General features: G+C 36.4%; 1 protein-coding gene across 6 annotated transcripts in view; it reads left to right on the top strand.

Annotated features, from left to right (window-relative positions):
• SATB1 (SATB homeobox 1) overlaps positions 1-16,483 on the top strand; it is an 80,019-nt gene extending 63,536 nt beyond the window's left edge. For 3 of the 6 annotated variants that reach the window (XM_019667384.1, XM_019667385.1, XM_019667389.1), the window contains 3 exons: positions 9,857-10,060; positions 10,624-10,719; positions 12,346-16,483. In XM_019667384.1, the coding sequence (XP_019522929.1) occupies positions 9,857-10,060; positions 10,624-10,719; positions 12,346-12,846 (801 nt within the window). In that variant the 3' untranslated portion in view covers positions 12,847-16,483. The remainder of the gene's footprint in view (positions 1-9,856; positions 10,061-10,623; positions 10,720-12,345) is intronic. The other 3 variants (XM_019667386.1, XM_019667388.1, XM_019667387.1) reach the window with 3 other exon arrangements.
• The last annotated feature ends 3,063 nt before the right edge of the window (positions 16,484-19,546 follow it).

Here is a 19,546-nt window from a genome sequence, read left to right as displayed (position 1 = left end):
ATTTAAAAATACAAGTGTTAGGAAGAGTATAAAAATACACATAATCCAAATTAACTAGAGATAGCCTGATTTATGTTCTTTATATAACACACACACACACACACACACATATACATATGTATATAAATATACCTCAAAGGTGGCTAAGGGGATTCTTCAAGTAAGCTTAATTAAACCAGTATGTTTACCTATCAGGAAATTCTATAGGCTAAATGAGACATGTATACATACATATGTGTGTATATGCATGTATATATCTTAGATTCATCCATGTTATACATACCTTGGAATTCCCTATTAAGGTATATTTAAGTTATAGTCAACTTTTGCTATTACAAATATTGCTAATGTGTACATTATTATAATTAAATATTTGTATACATCTTTATTGATTGTTTCCTTAGGATAAATTCTCAGAAGTAGAATTTTTGGATCAGAAAAGGTATTTGTGTTTTAAAGGTGATTGCCAGACATTTCTACATTCAGCGTTTTCACATTGCCCTTCAGAAAGTTTATACCAATTTATACTTCAAATAACAGCCTTTCAGCACAGGTGACTGAGTGGGTGGTGATGCTATTAATTGAGCTAAACTACATAGGAGGAAAATCTAGTTTGTGGAAGGAAAATACTGGGATCAGGTTGGGATATGGTAACTGAATTATTTTCATTAACTCCCTAGATATTCAGATTCCTTTGTATTATCTTTGTGATAATGATAACAATAACAAAACTAATAATAGCTGACAGCTATCATACTGTTACTGTGCGCTAAGCCCCTGCATGAATTCTCTCACTTAATTCTCACAACCTTATGACTGGAGGTAAACTTACCCCCGTTTTATAGAAGAGAAAATTAAAATTTAGAGCACTTGAGTTACTTGATCAAGGCTGCAGGGCTAGTAAGTAGTACAACAGGAACCCAAATGAATACCCAGGTTTTCTTAACAAGTAGATCTGGGATGAGGTCACAGTAGGTTGTAGTCTCAGAAATGTGTAGTGAACAGCAATAGCAAAAGAGTGGTGGGCATCGTCTATTAGAAAGTAACTGGTCTACCTAGTTTTCCTAGCTAATTCGTCTCACTCTTTTTTTCATTATTCTCCCCACTTTAAATATCGCCCATTCTTCAAAGCCAAGCCAGCTAATGTTACTCTTCATCAGTAAAGACTCCCGTGACCATCCCAGCACACTTCATCTTCCCCTCCCTGCACTTGGATCCCACTTGATGCCTGCCCATCATTGACCTTTATCACATACAGCCTTACACTATTAGGGGTTTTGGAATGTCAGAGCTTCCCAAATATTCTGTAAGTCATTTAAGGCAAATACTTTCAGTTAAGTTCATCAGCTCTTTTTGTAGTGACTGGGATGAATATATTCTGTTTTATTTGTACTGGCCGCAGTCATTTGTACTAACTGGTCCTATTGTTATCTGTACTCTGTAGAGGAAAATCTAAGGCTCCAAAAGGTAATTTACTCAAGTTCACATACATAAATGCCTATCCAGGATAGAACCCTTCATTGGTATACTGAGGTGACTGAGTGTGACTTGAAGGAGAGTGAGTATTTGGATGGGCAGAAAAAAACGAGAAAGGGCTTTCCTGTTAGAACAGAGGAATGGAGACTAGAATATGGGGGAGTGTGGGGTAACAGCTCATAAATAGACCAGTGAATTAGGAAAGGAGTGTGACTGGGAGGACCCTTCAGTGCAGCTCTGGGGAGTGGGAACTTTTTCTCTATAATTGGAAGCCTTTGAAGGTGATTTTGAGCAGGAGGATAACTTTGGGCAGTTTAAAAGCAGAAGACCAGAGCAATGATTTTCATGCTAGCATCCTTTCTCCAAGGGCACCTCAAAGATGGCTAAGGGGATTCCAGAAAGCTTAATTAAACCTGTATATTTACCTATCAGGAAGCTTCATAGGCTAAATTAGACATCATATTTATGTGCTTTTTGTAGGAATCACAGCTCTATATGATATTATAGCACTTGTTCTCTCATTGCTCACCAAAGCGCTCGTCATCATTGGTGTACTTACGTTAGGAGAGGAAAAGGAATGAGTACTTAAAAGATTTTTTGTTCGGAAATCAAAATAATTGTCCTTGGGAAGTAATTAAAAAGAATTTGTGGTGCCTAAGAACATAATTAAAGGTGAAGGTGCCCCAGTAGTGACAAGTGAGAAGACTGGGAAGAAGACAATTCTTATGTGATAGAAGCAGAGGCTAAAATTGATTCAAGTATTATAGCATGAACCTTGGGAGTATTGAGTTTTCTAGTGATACTAGCTATGAACACTGAAGAGAGAATAATACCTTAAGTAAAGTTTTAAGGCAGAGTATATAAATGTTAAATAGGAGCCAAATCATATCACTGAAATTGATGTAATGTCAAAAGGACATCTTAGATCAAGGGGAAAAAACAGAAGCAATTCTTTTGCAGAGTCAATCAGACCGATAAGTCAGAATTTTATTAATTTTGGCTAAGCTTTGAAGAAACCATCTTGAAAACAGACTTGAAGTATATGAAAAAATCAAGTTTTAAATGAGATAGTCTCAAAATCAAATGTTTTAAAAATAAAATTAAGGCTGTTTTGGAAATTCTGTATTTCAATCAAATTAAGAGATTATCTTCTTGCTAGCTAGTTTAATATGTTGTTTAGAATTTCATACTTTTATCTTCATTTCTCCTTCTTTCTCCTTCTCAGATTCTCCCTCCCGAAAATACTTTTTAAAATGTGAGATCTCCTTGCCTGACAACCTTTTTAAGTGAGAACCATTTTTATCTACTCTAGCCAGATTGTCATCTGATAGTCTTGTTATGAACCAAACAATCTATAATAACAAAATAAAAAGCACCATATTTATGTGTTCCCTAAAGTCAGCAGCTATGAGAAGGTAGAAAAGAGGTGAACATAAAAACCATAAAAAAAGATACTCAGTTTTTTGCTTAATTTTTAAGCAAAATTGAAAAATAAATGATTTACTAATGATTCTGAATATGGCTTCTAAATTCACTAAATTTTAATGGGAACTTGCCCCCAGATTGTATAAACATTTCTTTTTTATAATAACAAATCTCCAGAAACTCTGCTATAGATGTGTTTAACCTCTTAAAGACAAAATGGCAAAAATTCACAAATGAGAAATTTATGGATAGCTGTTTTTATGTCCTGTTATTACCACAATATAGAAAACCACAGGTTTTGGTATAAGATATTTAGCCCCTTAAATAAATTGTAGAGTCTGGAGAGAGTTTAAAATAGAAACAGTTTAGAAGTTTAAAAATAGTCACAGTTTAAAAGAGTATCTTGATTATTATTATTATTATTTTATTTTTAGCATAGACAAGTATCAAAAGCCACATCTTGAAAATAAATATATTTGGGAATATATATTTAAAACCCATCTTTGAGTAAAGTGGATGTAATATGCTACTGTTAGAATGGAAAATGCATTTACTGGTATGTCTCTGTTCAACTTTATTTCCCATGTTTTCTTTAATAAGATCAATGTTAACTTAGCAGGAAAAGTTATTCGCAGACCTGCTGAGATTCTCCTCACTCTACACAATGCAGATATTATTAAACTCAGGAGAAAGATGAATGTATTTCCTACTAATTCCATAGAGGAGAACATGTATCTTTATTAATGTTAATGGGGCGGCCTCTCATTATGTTATAGAATAATCTGCTGTAGCAAAGGCTTTTCTTCTAAAGAACTTCATAACATTTAAAGGTTAATATGTGAGGTAAAGAACAATATCTTAAGATAAGCGTTTTTATTACAGGACATGATGGGATGGTTTTTATTAAATTACATGATGATTTGAATGGGGAAGAAGAAAAAGTACATCGCTTCTTGCCCTCAACTTTAATGCCTTTAATCAAATAATGACCTTCTGGAAAATAGTTAATTTTAAGCATTTGGAAAGATCAATACCACTTTGCCACCAAAAAATGGCCTAGATGATGAAATTTGATGTATTTAAAGTATCATTTCACCCTTTTAACCTAGTAAATAATTTAAAATGCTTTTAGTATTGCTTTGCCACTGTTTTGTTTCTCACTGTTTAACGTGTGATGATTATTCTGGATAAACGATTGGAAGCTGGTGTGTGAAGCACCCAGGCCTTGGACCTAGAAGTGGGGTTGGCTGTACCTCCTTTAGGCCTTGCGTGTCTCTGTATTAGAGCCCTCGAAGAAGTAGCATTAGTTAATGCTATATTTGAGGCAGAGTGTATATTATATATAGCATAAAAAGCGTGAAAATGGAACCCTCCTAGAAGGTTAAAGGGATTGTGTAAAACATTATTAGTCACTGGTATCTTTTGTGATAACTTTAAACCTTTATGCTAAAGGTAAAAGAATCAGTAGCTCTGACAATTAGAACCCATTTCCCCCACCCCCAGCTTAGAGAACATTGATATGAAATTACCCTTGAGTGCCGACAGCTTTGTAAATAAAAAAAAAAATTGCCCTCTATTAGCATGTTTGTGGGCAGATTAAAAACTGTCTTCATTAGCATAAGTAACACTTACAGATTCTTTTAAAAGTAGAAAATTATTTGCTGAATGATAAATTGCTAGCTTTATAGTTAGTTGTTGTTCGAAATGTACTCATTCAAAATGCCTAGTGTAGTTTAGTCTACAATACTGAATTTTTTGTGTTAGAAGTACTATTTAATGGATTATGTATTTAATCCTTGTTCCTACTCCTTGCTGAAATGTAATTCATGCTTTCCACTAAAATGTTTGTATCAAATACCTCCCTATTTAGATTGATTTCTTTTAATATCATATATTATTATACTATATGCTCCAGAGATTGGAACAAAATACTTCTGCAAATAACACATAAAAGATGAAAGGGGTGGGGGGAATAAATACAGACCATAAAATGTTTTGCTTTTTAGAACTCAAATTACCATTCTATTTTTTAAAATGTATTTTTCCTTCTTAGTTGCAGCAAGAATTATTTGTCATTTTCTTTCTCTTTTCATAGCCCTTGGGTTTAAAATGTATATGTATATAACGGTAATATATACATAACTGTGTATTGTATTAAATGACTTTTTTTTTTTTTTCAGAGAATACTGGGCTGTTTTCCCCTGGAAAACTAACTGTGTTATGTGCTCCCAGTTCTGTCACAGATCTGGCCCTGTAAGGGTTTTCTTTTTATGTGTGTGAGACTGTATAGGTACAATAAATTCATTCATAAAATGAGGTTACTTGCCTGACTTAAAATCATTGTGCACCCCTTATCTGTTAAAATGTTAGAAGTGAATTGACTTGAATTAACGGTATAAAAAGAGTGGAGTGGAAATCAGAGATTGAATTTGGTTGGAAATTAGCAGCTGAGAGATGAAGGTGCCAGGATTTTTATTTAAATGTGGTACAACAAGATTCTGTCAGTAAAGCACATCATTAGAATATTGAGTTTAGAACTGCTAATTTTTCCTTTAAAATGAGCATACAGTCATGTGTTTCATGGACCATAATAAATTGCCATTGTGTTGTCATTGAGTTTGTTTTGATTTTTTTTTTTTTTTAGTACTGGTTTGGCAGTCATTCTGCATTTTCTCTCGTTTCCTTTTTTCCCCCCAGATCTTACATTTCTTTAATAGATCCCTAACCAAAACCAGTCAAAAGAACGTTATTTATTTCATGCAGTCTTGGTTTTAGCATCTTTTGCACCATTTTCTTGGTTACAGTGGCAAGACATTTGCAGATGGTTCTTGGTTAGTCCAAAGTACATAACAGTATTTCCTTTGTGGCAGATGGATTTAAGACTTTTAGTTCTCAATAAATGTAGGTTTACAATACATAACTTTACAGGATTTGTGTTGTATATAACAGGTTTGAACATATTATCTCAGAATTCATCTGCATGGCATTTTCAGCTTATTCGGGGTCCATGCCAGTTTTTTTAAGTAATAGGGGGAGCGCTGTGATTGATAGCAACAGCTCAAGGCGTGATTATGAATAGAAACAAAGGGTTTAGAACAGAAGGTGTCAAATTAAACTTTGTCAGTTTGAAAAGTAGTAACATCCTGAAAGTTTTACTAATTTATTTACATGTGGCTACTGTTTATATTTTGCCCTCTTTATATGCAGTGTAATGTTGCTTGGCAAATTTACTACATTTAAAGTTTAGGTTGTTCCTTGTACCATTTTAGTTTTCTGCGAATGGATCCGTCTCATTATTTGAAGGCTGTTAGTCTTCGTTCTTTTCTACTGTTCAGGGCTGTTGTGATCAAATTTAATTTTAAGAGTAGGTCCCCACTCCTCCTGCCTGTGGTCTACCATATTTCCAGTCCCAGAGACCTCTCTTAAAAATGTAATTATGTTCACATTTTGCAACAAAGTGCTTCATTTCATTCCTCTTCTCTCCTCTACCAAGTAAATCTATAAATGTATCATTTAAAAACCAATATAGTACTTAAGGGAGTCATTATTTTTTATTTGTTGAATGTTACAAATATTCTGACATGTTCGTTGTCTTCCCAAATTTATATGCTCTAACAGTATCACTTATGGAAAAGTGACCTAGAAAAAGGTATTGGGGAATTAGAAAGCATTTGGCTTTTTTAGTAACTTTCTTCAAGACATTGATCAGATTACTGTCATCATTAATAGAGTTTCAATCGATAGACTTTGAGGTAGTCACAATATGCCAAAGCATGGAAATAGTATTAGAATAAATTAATCTTATTTTTGCCAGTGTAAATTGGGAATGAGCCAATTTATTTCTCTGCTGACAAAGAACTAGCATATCAAAATATCTGCTTTCCATTATTTTTAAGAGACACGCATATCAAGTAAAGCAACCCCCCACTTTTTTTCTTTTTGGAATACCCTTGTAGAACTAACAGTTCCCAGCTGCACTGTTAAATATTTTTCTAAGAAGCATCTGATTTCAGTCTCTTAAAATCATCATGTCTCTTGAAAGGCTAGCGGAGACATGCTTCAAACTTATAATTCATCAAATTATTTTTAGATAAGGAATTAGAAGTATTATTTAAGGGCAGAGGTTAATAGCAAACTACTGGAAATGTTATGTTAGTCATCGGCAATTAATAAAAATAAGGATCTATCTCATAAGTATAGAGACACAGAAGTGACAATATGAGCAAAATATTTGTTGAATGAGTCAGGGCTCTTTTCCTGAAATATTTGTTAAACCAGCGCGAGTATGATTGTTTAGGAATTAGCTATCATTATTAGCCATTTTAAAAGAACTAATGATTTTCTTTTCCAAAGAACATCTGTGATCCACATGTTGTTGTTTTTTCACATATATCCGAGTGCTAACTGATCTCTGCGTTAAAAAAGTTTCTAAAGGATTTGAAAATTATTGGAGTTTTCAGCTCTCTCCAAGAAGCTTTTCTTACATGAATCATTCTTAATTTAACTTTTAGCAGTTTTTAGTTACAAGCATTTATTTCTAAAAAAAAAAAAAATTCTTAGATGCTCCGTTTAGCACTTTATTGCAATAGTGTAAGACTAGCTAAATTAAAAAAAACAACAACTTGTTATTTATGAACCTTTTAACATCTCTTGAAAGGTAAATAAAATGGCAGTATTTGCTGTGTGTAGGCATGGGGGCCTGTCAGTTGCCTTAGCTGATGAATGGAAACGAGGGAGAAAGAAAATAAGCTTAACCATAGTTAATATTCAAGCCTATCGGCTTTTAACTACATAGCTAAAACCTTCACAGTATCAAAACTTAGAGGGAAAGTTGTAAAGAAATAGCTTAGACCTAGGAAAATATAAAGTATTTTCATGCCTTACTGTAGATACCAAACAGCTAAATCACCATCTTCAGGGTACCATATGTAAGTGGATATCACATATTTCAAATATTCAGATACAGTTTTGTAGTTAATTTTATACTCACATAAATAGGTCTAAAATATGACATATATTATTCTGGAAATAAATTTAGAGTTCCTTGGTTAGAAGAGAAGCATGTTTGATGACGCCGCAATCATAATTATTTTTTATTTAGATAATACTCTTTCAGGTAAACCTTCAGTTTACTGCCTGCTCACTCAGCCTTGAATTATGTGTTCAATGGCTTTGAATACGTGCATGATTGTGTGACCGCCCCCATGTACATAGTTTAATTAGAAGACCTGTTGAATCAAAGAATCAAAGCGAATCAAAGAGAAAGTGCTCTGAGAAAAACTGGTGGACCTCATGCGGTTGAGCAGCAGTCCCCCTTGGCTGGTTAGCAGATGGGCTTCGGGAAGCTCACGTATCCGTTCTCCATCTTTTCTTTTAAAATCTCTGAACGAGGCCATTTTGGCGAGAAGGGGCCTCCCTGCTTCCCACTGTAAATTGCAGTTGGAAGGAGAATTTTCTCCCCAATGGTTCAGTCGAAAAGAAAGGGAGGAAACTTATACCATTCTCACCCCAAAGGTAACATTGCCAACAAAACCAAAAAAACAAAACCTTCTCCTTGGCTCGTTGTAAAAATCAGATGATAAACTGTACTCTCTCCATTCACATCCAACTAGTTTACTTGGAATTTTCAAGAAGCCCCTCTGTCTTAGGTTGAGTGCCCTGAAGCAGAGACTGAAATGGGGAGTCAGGTGCTCCTCACCGGGGAGGGGTCTGGAAGCAAGGGAGGATGGGAAGAGTGTGGTCTCGGGTGAAGCCTCTGGATGGGAGAGAGCAGGAAGAACAGGAAGGCCGTCTCGAGAGAGTACATTGAAGGGTAGACTGAGTTGACATTTTGGGGCAAGAAGGCAGAGGCTTTGTACCACTGTGTCAGCCAGTGACTGGCCGCCCAGGTGACGGGGTCAGTGATGAAGTGGAGTAGCTGTCCAGGCATCTCTAGGTGAGATGGTCCCAAGACCTTTCTCCAGAGAAGAGTGTGGCTGTACACGATTAGCAAGCAGCCCAGCAGCTGGGGGTGGTAACCTTGGCCAGTGAAGGAGGTCTTGGTGGGATCCTGCTGGGATCCCCCCCCCGACCCAATTACTTAGCGTCCATCGTGGCAGCCAAGATGAAGAAGGTTTGAGGTGGTGATTGGAAAATGTTAGACAAGGTACTATGTTGAACCACTCAGTTCTTGATAGATAATCTGAGGAACAAAAGCTAGGCCTTAGGAGGCATCAGAGAAGTCCAGGTTTTGGCATTCGTTGGCCATTTCCTCTCTTTGCTTAGGAAATCTATTAAGATGATTGCCTGACAAATCATATGTGTACACTGCTGGGGGCTGAAAAATAGGACTCCAAGGTGTCTTTTAGGAAAGTTCTTTCTTGGAGAATTTTTCTGACGCTTGTGCTAATCATTATGCCATGCATTGGACAGTGTTCTTGCTTACAGATCGGCCCGTGTCCTTTCTTTCTCTTTCTACACACAGTGACATACATACACACAAATATTCACACAGTTTCCTTTTTAATACAGAAATTACAAACTTAGGGAATCCTTTTAGAAAAACATAACTCTAAAATCCTGTTGTATCTCTTCTTAAATTCTTCCAGGACTTCAGGTGGCCACTCATCAGCTGAGAAAGTTGGGCAAGACTCGAAGCACACAGCTTTACTTCTCTCCTGTGTCACATATTGCAGAGTCCATGGTACCTGTGTCTTGCCCTTGGAATCTGAAAAACATGACCCTTCTTTAAGATGCGAGTCTGAGTGTTTATTAGAAACAGAGCCTGCCTCCTCGACAGCCACAGCTATACTCTTAACAAGTTTAAAAAAAAAAAAATTTTTTTTTTAAGCAGAGTGGAGTGTTTTGAGTTTATGAAAAAAGTTTAACTTCACAGGGTCTTTCCTTTTCAAGCTCCTGATGGAAGTTGTCAGCACCCCATAGGCATGGACTGACCTGTTATTCCCTTGTCTCTAAGGGGTGGTTGTGTGAGCTGTTGCGCTGGAAAGAAGATCCTTCTCCTGAAAACAGGACCCTGTGGGAGAACCTCTCCATGATCCGAAGGTTCCTCAGTCTTCCACAGCCAGAACGAGATGCTATATATGAGCAGGAGAGCAGTGCGGTGCATCACCATGGTGACAGGCCGCCCCACATCATCCATGTTCCAGCAGAGCAGATTCAGGTACGTTTACCTTGGCCAAGGTCAATACAGCACTAAGTCAACAGAGCTTTAAACTTAGCAGGGAAATGAGTGTTTCTTCTTCCCAGCAGCTCTAAAGCAAGAGATAGCAATACACTGCCATCTCCCTCAGGGGCATAAAAGGAAAATTAACCCACTTTATCCAACATGTGTTTTGCATTGCTCTCCCCTCATTTACCCACCTCCAAAGTGGCAGGAACCCCCTTTTACACTTCTTGTTTGGCTAGCGTGTCTTTGTTAGAATTTGGTTGGTTGTGTGTGAGAGCTTAAACATTTTTTTAAATCAGAATTTAAAACACACCATCTATTTTTTAACGAATACCAACACTGACCCCGAGGAAAGGAATTACTGTTGTTTCTGCAAAGGAATTTTGTAGAATCACAGTTTTTTTACGGTGGATTCGGTTCAAAAGGAGGAGGGGAGGGAAACCTAATTGGAATCGTTCTTCCGACTCCTTGGCCCTTCCTTCTCCGTGTACCTACCTCCCTACACCCTCACAGAACGTAGGTTAGGGGTGAGTCATGTCTGTTTGTCTTTCCTTTAGAGCCCCTCTCCCACCACCCTTGGGAAAGGAGAGTCTAGAGGCGTTTTCTTACCAGGCCTGCTGACCCCTGCACCGTGGCTCGGTGCTGCTCCTCAGGTGAGCGGGCACAAGTGACCTTTGCCAGCAAGAGCGGGAGACAGAGAGGGTGGCGTGCAGACCTGCTGCCTTGGTCAGGATATTAAGACTTTCAAAGGGCATACTAACCATGGTGGTGGCCAAAGACCTCTGTGCCAGCAGATTCAGCCTTGTGCTTAGCTGATCATGTCATCGGACTTGTCTCCTTCACCCACTGAGGGCACTCCCCTCTGCGTTTAGATTGGAAAGCTCAGGGTCAGGTAGTTTGTTGGTGCTCTTAAGACCTCGATTGCGTAGGAAGTTTCTGTCATATCTAAGGGGCTGCTTTTAGCTTTCCCCTTTAAGAGAAAATGGCATTGCTTTCCATTGTCCCCAGATTTTACCTTTGGTGAATCGCCTGCATTATTTCTGGGTATTGCTGTGAAAAAAAAATATATATGTAGCTAAAAAAAATAATAGGGTTATCCATCCACTAGGAAAAAAAAAATCCTTGAGTGTGTATTAAAGATAAATTGAAAAAGAGAATCCCTTTAGGATATCAAGCACTAAAATAATCGTGAAAGCCTGAGAAACATACTGTTTAGCAAAAACAAAAAGAGAAAGATACACATTAATAAAAATAGTACTTGTTTGAACATGTAAATCGTTTTTAATAAAATTGCTTCTTAGGGGGATAAAAGGAAACGCTTAGTCGCAGTATAAATGTTCCACTATTTTGCCTCTCACTCAAGTTGATTTGCTGATAAGAATTATGGGTATCGAGTACAGGATGTGTGTGTGTCACTCATTCGTTATGTCATTATGTATGGAAATGACAGCACATACACAGATACTAATTATGAAAACGTGTCTGTATACACTAAATTTAAATCCTAATCACATCTGAGTTTACTATAGACAAAACAATTCGCTAGCCATTGTGCAGTAGATTGAACCTTTATTTTCCAGTAAAAAAAAACTTGCAGCATCAGCCGAGTACAATTTAGTAAGAAACTATGTGTGTATATGAAATGAGAACTGTCTGGTAGGAGACTCACAAATGCGACAATCTCACAAGTCCTCTGGACTCGTGAGAGATCATGCCGAAGAAGAGTGGAGGCTCATCCATTTTATTGGTAATTTAAATAAAGCTGTCCCTTCTTGCTCCTGGTTTTCACCATCTGATGACATGGGGTGTAACACTTCTTTGTGCCAGCTCTGTAGCTCACCTTTCTAAACCGCCTTTGACATCCTCCTTGATCTTCCTTTTAAAGCTATGTTAATTATTTATGTCATAATTTGCTTTGCTGTCTTCACCTTCAAGGCGCAGCCTTTTGGTGAAGTGTATGGCTCTCATTTTCAGAGCACTGCGTTTTCACGTTTTCACTTCCCTTCCCATGAGCCAGGCTGAAAAAGCTGACCCATAGCTGCCCACTCCCCCCCACACCTTATTCATCCCTCCCTTTGTAGCTTTTATCACTTTAACTTTTCCCCTAATGCTGTGTGGGCCATTCAGCGGGCCTGCCTTTGGGGCCAGAGCCCTTGTCCCCATCCAGGAAGCCATACGTGGGCTTCATAACCACATGCTGGCTAACTCGAGCCGGCTTCACGAGCCCCTGCGAGAACGCGCACGAATGCACAGCTGACTGTCCGCTTGTTGCCTTCCAGCAGCAGCAGCCTCAGCAGCAGCAGCAGCCGGCGCCCCCAACCCCGCAGCCGCAGGCCCAGCAGCCGGCAGGCCCGCGGCTCCCCCCGCGGCAGCCCACCGTGGCCTCGCCTGCCGAGGCCGAGGACGACAACCGCCAGAAGACCCGGCCGCGAACGAAGATTTCTGTGGAGGCCCTGGGCATCCTCCAGAGTTTCATCCAAGACGTGGGCCTGTACCCGGACGAAGAGGCCATCCAGACTCTGTCTGCCCAGCTTGACCTTCCCAAGTACACCATCATCAAGTTCTTTCAGAACCAGCGGTACTATCTCAAGCACCACGGCAAACTGAAAGACAACTCCGGCTTAGAGGTGGATGTGGCCGAGTACAAAGAAGAGGAATTGCTTAAGGATTTAGAGGAGAGCGTCCAGGATAAAAATGCTAACACCCTTTTCTCGGTGAAACTAGAAGACGAGCTTGCAGTGGAAGGGAACACAGACATTAACTCTGACTTGAAAGACTGAACTAAAAGTATTATTTTCACTCAACAGTGCCACTGTATTTACAGCAAAATGAAAAGTCCACCTATATTCGCGCAGCAAACCTTTGTCGTCCATGGTTTGGCCAATGAATCTTCAGAAACTTGCACAAACAGGAAAGTTAAGAAAGGATAGTCCAGACTGCACTAAATGTTTTACTCTGTTTTACAAACTGCTTGGCAGCCCCAGGTGAAGCATCGAGGATTGTTTGGTATTAAAAATTCAAATTTCTGTTCGTGGGGCGCGCCCAGGTGTGTACCCCATAAGCATGACACCAGTGATTTTTTCTTTTTAATTATTATTCTGGAGCCTCAAACAAGCATTATAACTTCTGTGATTATTTCCTTCCTTTAATTATTTCTGTAACACTCCACACTGATCTTTGGAAACTCGCCCCTTATTTTAAAAAAAAAAAAGAAAAAAAGAGAGTTTGTTACTCTATTGTATGTTACAAAAGAACTATAGACTGTGGAATGCAGTTTAAAGATGACATATGCCAACAAATGCCTTGTATTATATGGCACTGCCGTAATTCAAATTTGTTTTTATTTTGGAAATAAAAGTTCACTGTAATTTTTTTTTTTCATTCTCACTGTTACCATGATTTTTTTTTTAAATGAAAAGAAAATGTGAAACACAATTTAGTCCTCATTATTTATTTGTAGATCCTGCAGCATCATGTTGTAATTAATTTTTTGGAAGTTTCCGTTAAATGTAATATTGCTTCTCTTGTTACCATACTGATTCTTTTCTATTTATAAATGTATTTTGATGGGCAGTAAAACAAAGTGTCTTAAAAGTTTTAAATAGAGAAAATGTGCTTTACACAGTTGCCTATAAAAAGTGCTCTATGTTATCCAAGCAATTCATACTATAAGCTTCACTCTTATTGTTGTATGCAATTTTTACTATCATGCAAATAAGCTTAGGTAAATAAAACTAATAGATCACCTTAGAAAATTATGCAATTAATGTGAAAATAATTGATGTTTGCAATGTGTCTTCCTTTGGTTTACAATCAATTTTAAAGCTACATCTGTATAAAATTTCTGTATAAAGGTGTATTTCTTTTTTATGAGTTTATGGCTATGAAAACACCAGCTATTTTGTTACAGCTGGCTGTTTTTATAAGTGTATCACAATTTTCTTTATGCAGAAATGTTCTGATTAGGAGTGGTTATTGACTGTAACTACACAATTAAAATTGTTTGTATGGTATGACATGGTAGGGTTTGTCTGCTTATGTGAAGTGACTTTGAAGAGTCAAAGATGGCCCTCCTAGTTAGGTGCATGTTAATACTTCCTTGATGATTTCCTGATTGGAAAAAGAACAATTGAAAAGTCCCTTCACACACTGTAAATTTAAATCGCAAACACATGCTCATTTTTAAAGCTTATGAGGATGATAACCTGTTTTTGGTTAACATTTTGCTTAATAAACAGAGATAGCAGGATAGTCTAAAGACTCTCCAACAAAAACATAAATCCAGGCTCCAGCAGTTATGTGCTTGGAATGGCTTCATCTGCATTTATTTCTCAATACTTCAATTATGGCAACACTTTTTTAAAGCTAATGTATAAATATTTTTAAAGGCCATTAATACTAACAAAATAAGTATAAAACTCCTGTATAAAAACTCCTTAGCAATGTTTTTTTTTTTATAAGTAGAAATGGAATATAAGTTAATAACGTTCATTTGGTTGTGTAGGTCATAACTGTAAGGACTACATGAAGAAAATAAGAACACACCTGGAATTGAAATCCAATCTTCAAAATTCTTGCAACATAAATTTAACTCCGTCAACTCCAAGATACAAAATGAGGTGTGCTAATGGTCATAAAAAGGATTGAGGCCAGTGTTGCAGTTTTGGATTATTTTCTTTGTCTTCACTTTAGCTTTTGCTTCCTCCTTTTAAGGTTTCCTAGATGTTAATTAGGGGTATCTGGGTTCCTTCATACTTGGTTCAGAGATTGCCCATTCTCTTCCTACCAGTACCCCAGGCCCTGATAAGCTCATTGGTAGGCAATTGGGCTGCTTTCGTGCTCAAGTTTTACTTAGGAAACCAAAATGAAAATGGGGTCATTGAAAACTCCCAATTCAGCTTTAAAAGCACTATTGACTTTTGAAGCACAGCTGAACTCGGAAGGCAGCTGGTTCACTGCAAACTTAAAATTGATTGAAAAAATTTTGAATTTTTTTAAGTGAGGAGACAACTTTTGAACGCTCTTGCTCACTAGAGTTCAGAGTATCATGTGAGCAAAAGGAATGTGAATTAATAAAATAAAATTTAGATTTCATGTATTATAGTATGCCATGAAGTGTTGAAGAAAACCCTGTCTTCTTCTTTTCTCTGAGTTTAAGGAAAAAGCTACGGCAGAGAGAAGACTTTTTTTTAACCAGCCCAACACTTAACATAAGGTGTGAGGTATGAAATTTAGTACTTTTTTTTGTAAGGAGAAATTAGTTTGCAAATAAGATTTGCCTATTCCTCATAACCTAACTTTTGCAGTAACCTTCTCAATGAATTGATGAGTGTCTGTAAGGAATCAACATAATACTAACAAAATTCTTGCTTATACCCTGTAGCTTAAGCAGCGTAACTCTGCTAAGAGGGTATTTTAAACCAAAAAAAAAGCAAAAAAAAAAAGCACATGTCAGTAAACAATCATAGAGTGAGCAAAATTATTTTTAGGAGAGGGCACATTTTGGAAAAGATTTGTCTGGGTGATTTAATACATTGCTTCCCCCAGTGTCATTTATCGCTCACGCCAGTCCTCTTGTTGCCAGTGGCGATGATGGAATTCCTTGAATAAGCTTCATTTGTGTCCAAGTATTTCAGACTTTTTAAAAGCTGGGCATGACATCGCACTTCGTGCTGTTAAGACCTTAGCAGAGTCAGGTAGTTTACGGGTAATATTCAGCCTTGTACATCTGAATGTGTCATGGACTCCTTCCCTCAGCACTTTGCCACTAATTTGTATTACACTCTGTGGCCATATAATACTTGCACATTATGCAAAAAATGTTGATAATATCTCCTTGGCACAAAATATGCAGAGTTGACATATAACCTTTGAAAACCAAGGTAACTAATATGTTTGTGTGTGCCCTAGTTGTGTGGCACTTGGTTACAAAGTCTGTACATATTATGTATAAAATGTGTATAGATTAACATTTAGTCCTAATGAATTCTGAGCTTACAAGAAGTGTTTTTTTTTCAAGTAGTGACATCTATATCTGTGCTTATTTAACATATATAGCTTGAGTAGAAAACATTTTCAAATGGTTCGACATTGATTAAAAATGACAATCCCATACATTCCATTATTAAATTCCACCCTATTCCCTATTGTTATCAGCTGATATTAAGCTCCTTGATTGTCAAAATATTATCAATAAATGAGGTATTCTAAACTGCCTGGTCATATTTTCAAAAACCAATTAAAATGTACATACCCTATTATTAAATAGCCTATAGAAATAGGACTGTTGTGTGAAGCCAGAAATTTGCATGGTAATGTGGAAACCAATGGAGGTCCAAAAATATTAATCATCTCTAGAATATCAGAAGATAATAATGCTATAATCTACCTTACAAATAAATATTTTTGACTTTTTAAGGGAGTGTATTATGGATTCAGTGTTTCTTCTGAGGTAATCTTTTCATGTAAATACTATTTGCATGTCTTTTTGACAAAAGCTAAGCTACAATCTATTAACATACACGTTTTTGATAAAATATAAAAGTACCCTTATTAAAGAAATGTGGTGGAAGGTGTATGTCGAGAATACTATACCTGTTTACAGTACCAAATGTTAAATAAAATAGTTTGGAATTAATTTTAAAATGAGCAACATTTTTAAGCCTTTCATACATTACCCTACTTATGTGGGTTATATGTATTTTCAAATTTAATTTGATCAAAAATAATTCTACAATTCCATTATGGCGTCTTGCCTTGCACCAACGTTGTGCATTGTCACTTTCTTCCTTCAGCTATTCTCAACTGCTAATATCCCTACTGTGATGAAAAGCACATGACTTGGGCCCTGTGCTCTCAAATGAGGTGGTTGATGAGGGGATGCCAGAGCAGTAGGTTATATTTGTTGCCTTGCAAAGTAAACACTAGCAAAGGAACTAAAATGACATATTTTGCACTAAGTTAAATGCTGAACACTTCTTTACTGCTAGTTGATTCTTTTCACTGCTATTGAATCTTTGCTTTTTGTAGTAGTTAAATAAGTTTTCATTCCAGTGACAGTCTATATAATTCATACCCTATGCTCCCCAAAAACAAAGGATCCATGTTTTGCTCTGCTTTGACACTCAACAGAAGAACCAATAGTCCCTGATAGATGACAATGTTGACAACATTCAAATATTTGTGTCCATCAATTTGTTCAGTCTGTGGCAAGGTGGTGCAAAATGAGCATTTGTTCAGAGCACAGCCTGTCCAACAGCGTCTTAATATGGGGACAGGTTTCACATACTCCACCCTTGTTGCCAATTTTATTTTCCAAATATTTGCTTCACGAGATCTCATAAAAAGCCTCCCCACCTTCTGAGGCTCCCTTCCTAACATCACCTTCAAATATGCTTAAAATGATAATAGCAATAACATTTGTTGAATGCTTCATTTGAAAAGGCAGTGCCACAAACATACCTCCATTCCACTCTGAGGCATGTAAGGCTGGCACCGAAATTCCCACTTTAAAGACAAAGGAGGGGAAACTCAGGGCAACTGACTTGTTCAGCTGAGTGGCCACATTGGTCTCAAACTCAAGTCTTCTCTCTGGATTTCTATCTCTATTTTCTTCTTAAAAACTTTTCAATGAATAAAATACAGAAAAAATTGCAATTCAAAATTTTCAGAACTATAACATGCATTTTGCTAATATAAAAGAGTTCATCACTGAAGTAATTGAAACCAAGTGTATGAAATGTTTCATCATGAAATAGTAACCCCAAAACTCTGCTGTCCTAGTGTAAGCTCCATATACACCAAATTCAAACAAACAAAAAGCAAAAAACTTTAGTACAGGAATTTTCAAATACACATGAAAAAATAAAGATAATAGAATAATGAACCCCCAAGGATTCATCACCCAGTTCAAGGATGTAACATTTCCCACTAATAAATTGTAAAACTTGCTAAAATTAAGATGAAACTTTTATGAAAATACCCAACCTGTTCAATGGCTTTGGCCCATAGTGATGTTATGACTAAATCTTACTATTTGAAAAGTAATAAATTTTCCAATTTCTAGAAAACAAATATTAAAACTTGGAAGTTTTTCTTAGAGTCCCCTGAGAATTTTAAAAAAGCCAAGTTTAGAGGAAGAACCTGTGAGAATTCCACAAATATTTGTAACATAAAAAATAAAGACAAACCAGCCTCTCTTTATTTATAAACAATACTTGCGCTTTCATATCATTGTTGAAACTAAAGTACATAATTTTCAGTTATGCATAATAAAATATGTAATTAAGCAACATTCCATGGTGGATTAAAGAATTAAAAGCTTCAGGTGCAGAAAAGAATTTGTTGGCATTTTCTTTTTCAAGGTGGTATTTTGAGGTGTTACTTTTCATTTTCCTTTGACATCTCATACACAAATAAATAGACAGAAACAGGTGAGAAGCACAGAAGTGAAGAATTGGCTCTGCTACAATAGACCCAAAAAACATAGTGAGGTAGAATATCTGCAACATGCCCATGAAGGTGAAATTAAAAAGGACAGAAATACTTTTACCCTGTGGAGAAAAAAAAATCTCTAAACAAGGGGATGCGCTTCAAGAAATAGAAATAACATAATAAAAAGTTAACTGCATTCAGTAATGCTTATATTTTAAACTACATTAAATTAATTCACACTCTAGTTGGTACAGTCCAGGAAACTTATTTTTCAAATTAAGAACTAAATTTAATCAATAATTCTGTACCATAAACCCTGAGGTTCATAGAGGCTTTTGGCATTTATCCTATTTTTCCTTCTTTAAAAAGGGTACTACTTCAAATAAAATCCAACCACTCAAATGTCAGCATGTGGAAGAACAAATCTGAAAATAAATTGTTCTACTGAACATTTAAGAAAACAATAATGTATAGATATGAAACTCTGAATCTAACATGAGTGTAACTTTCATCCACCGTTTTTCATGTGATGCTTAAACTACAGCTCTAATCACCGTATAAGATCAGTTCAAATATCATGTATTTTTATGACTCAAATTTTATCACAGAAATTATGTTTGGTAAATGAATGAATGAATAAATGAAATCAGGTAATTTAGAAGAAATGTGGAGTATATAGCATGGACTCATATTCCATGGACAGCCCTTTGAGTGGTGCATTTTAAATTTACATATGTAAATAGACTTTTGTTAGCCTTTAACATCTGATGGTCCTGAGGAAATATGACACTGTTGTATTTGTATGTGTTTTTATACCCCATCTTCCTACACAAAGAATGTGCTTAAGACTATCATATAATATAGGATAAAAAAGAAAAAAAGAAAATTTATGCAAAATTTGATTGGAAAATGATACAAAATGAAACATATTTTTGACACACAGAAATGCACAACATGAGATCCTATACATTTTATTAAAGTAGGCTACCAAAATTTCAAAGCTTTCTTGAGGTATAATTGACATACAATAAATGGTACATAGTTAAA

The sequence above is a fragment of the Hipposideros armiger genome, unplaced genomic scaffold, assembly GCF_001890085.2.
Source record: "Hipposideros armiger isolate ML-2016 unplaced genomic scaffold, ASM189008v1 scaffold_495, whole genome shotgun sequence".
Taxonomy (NCBI): Eukaryota; Metazoa; Chordata; class Mammalia; order Chiroptera; family Hipposideridae; genus Hipposideros; species Hipposideros armiger.
Note: the sequence above shows the minus strand (reverse complement) of the source record. Positions and strands in the feature narration are given on the sequence as shown.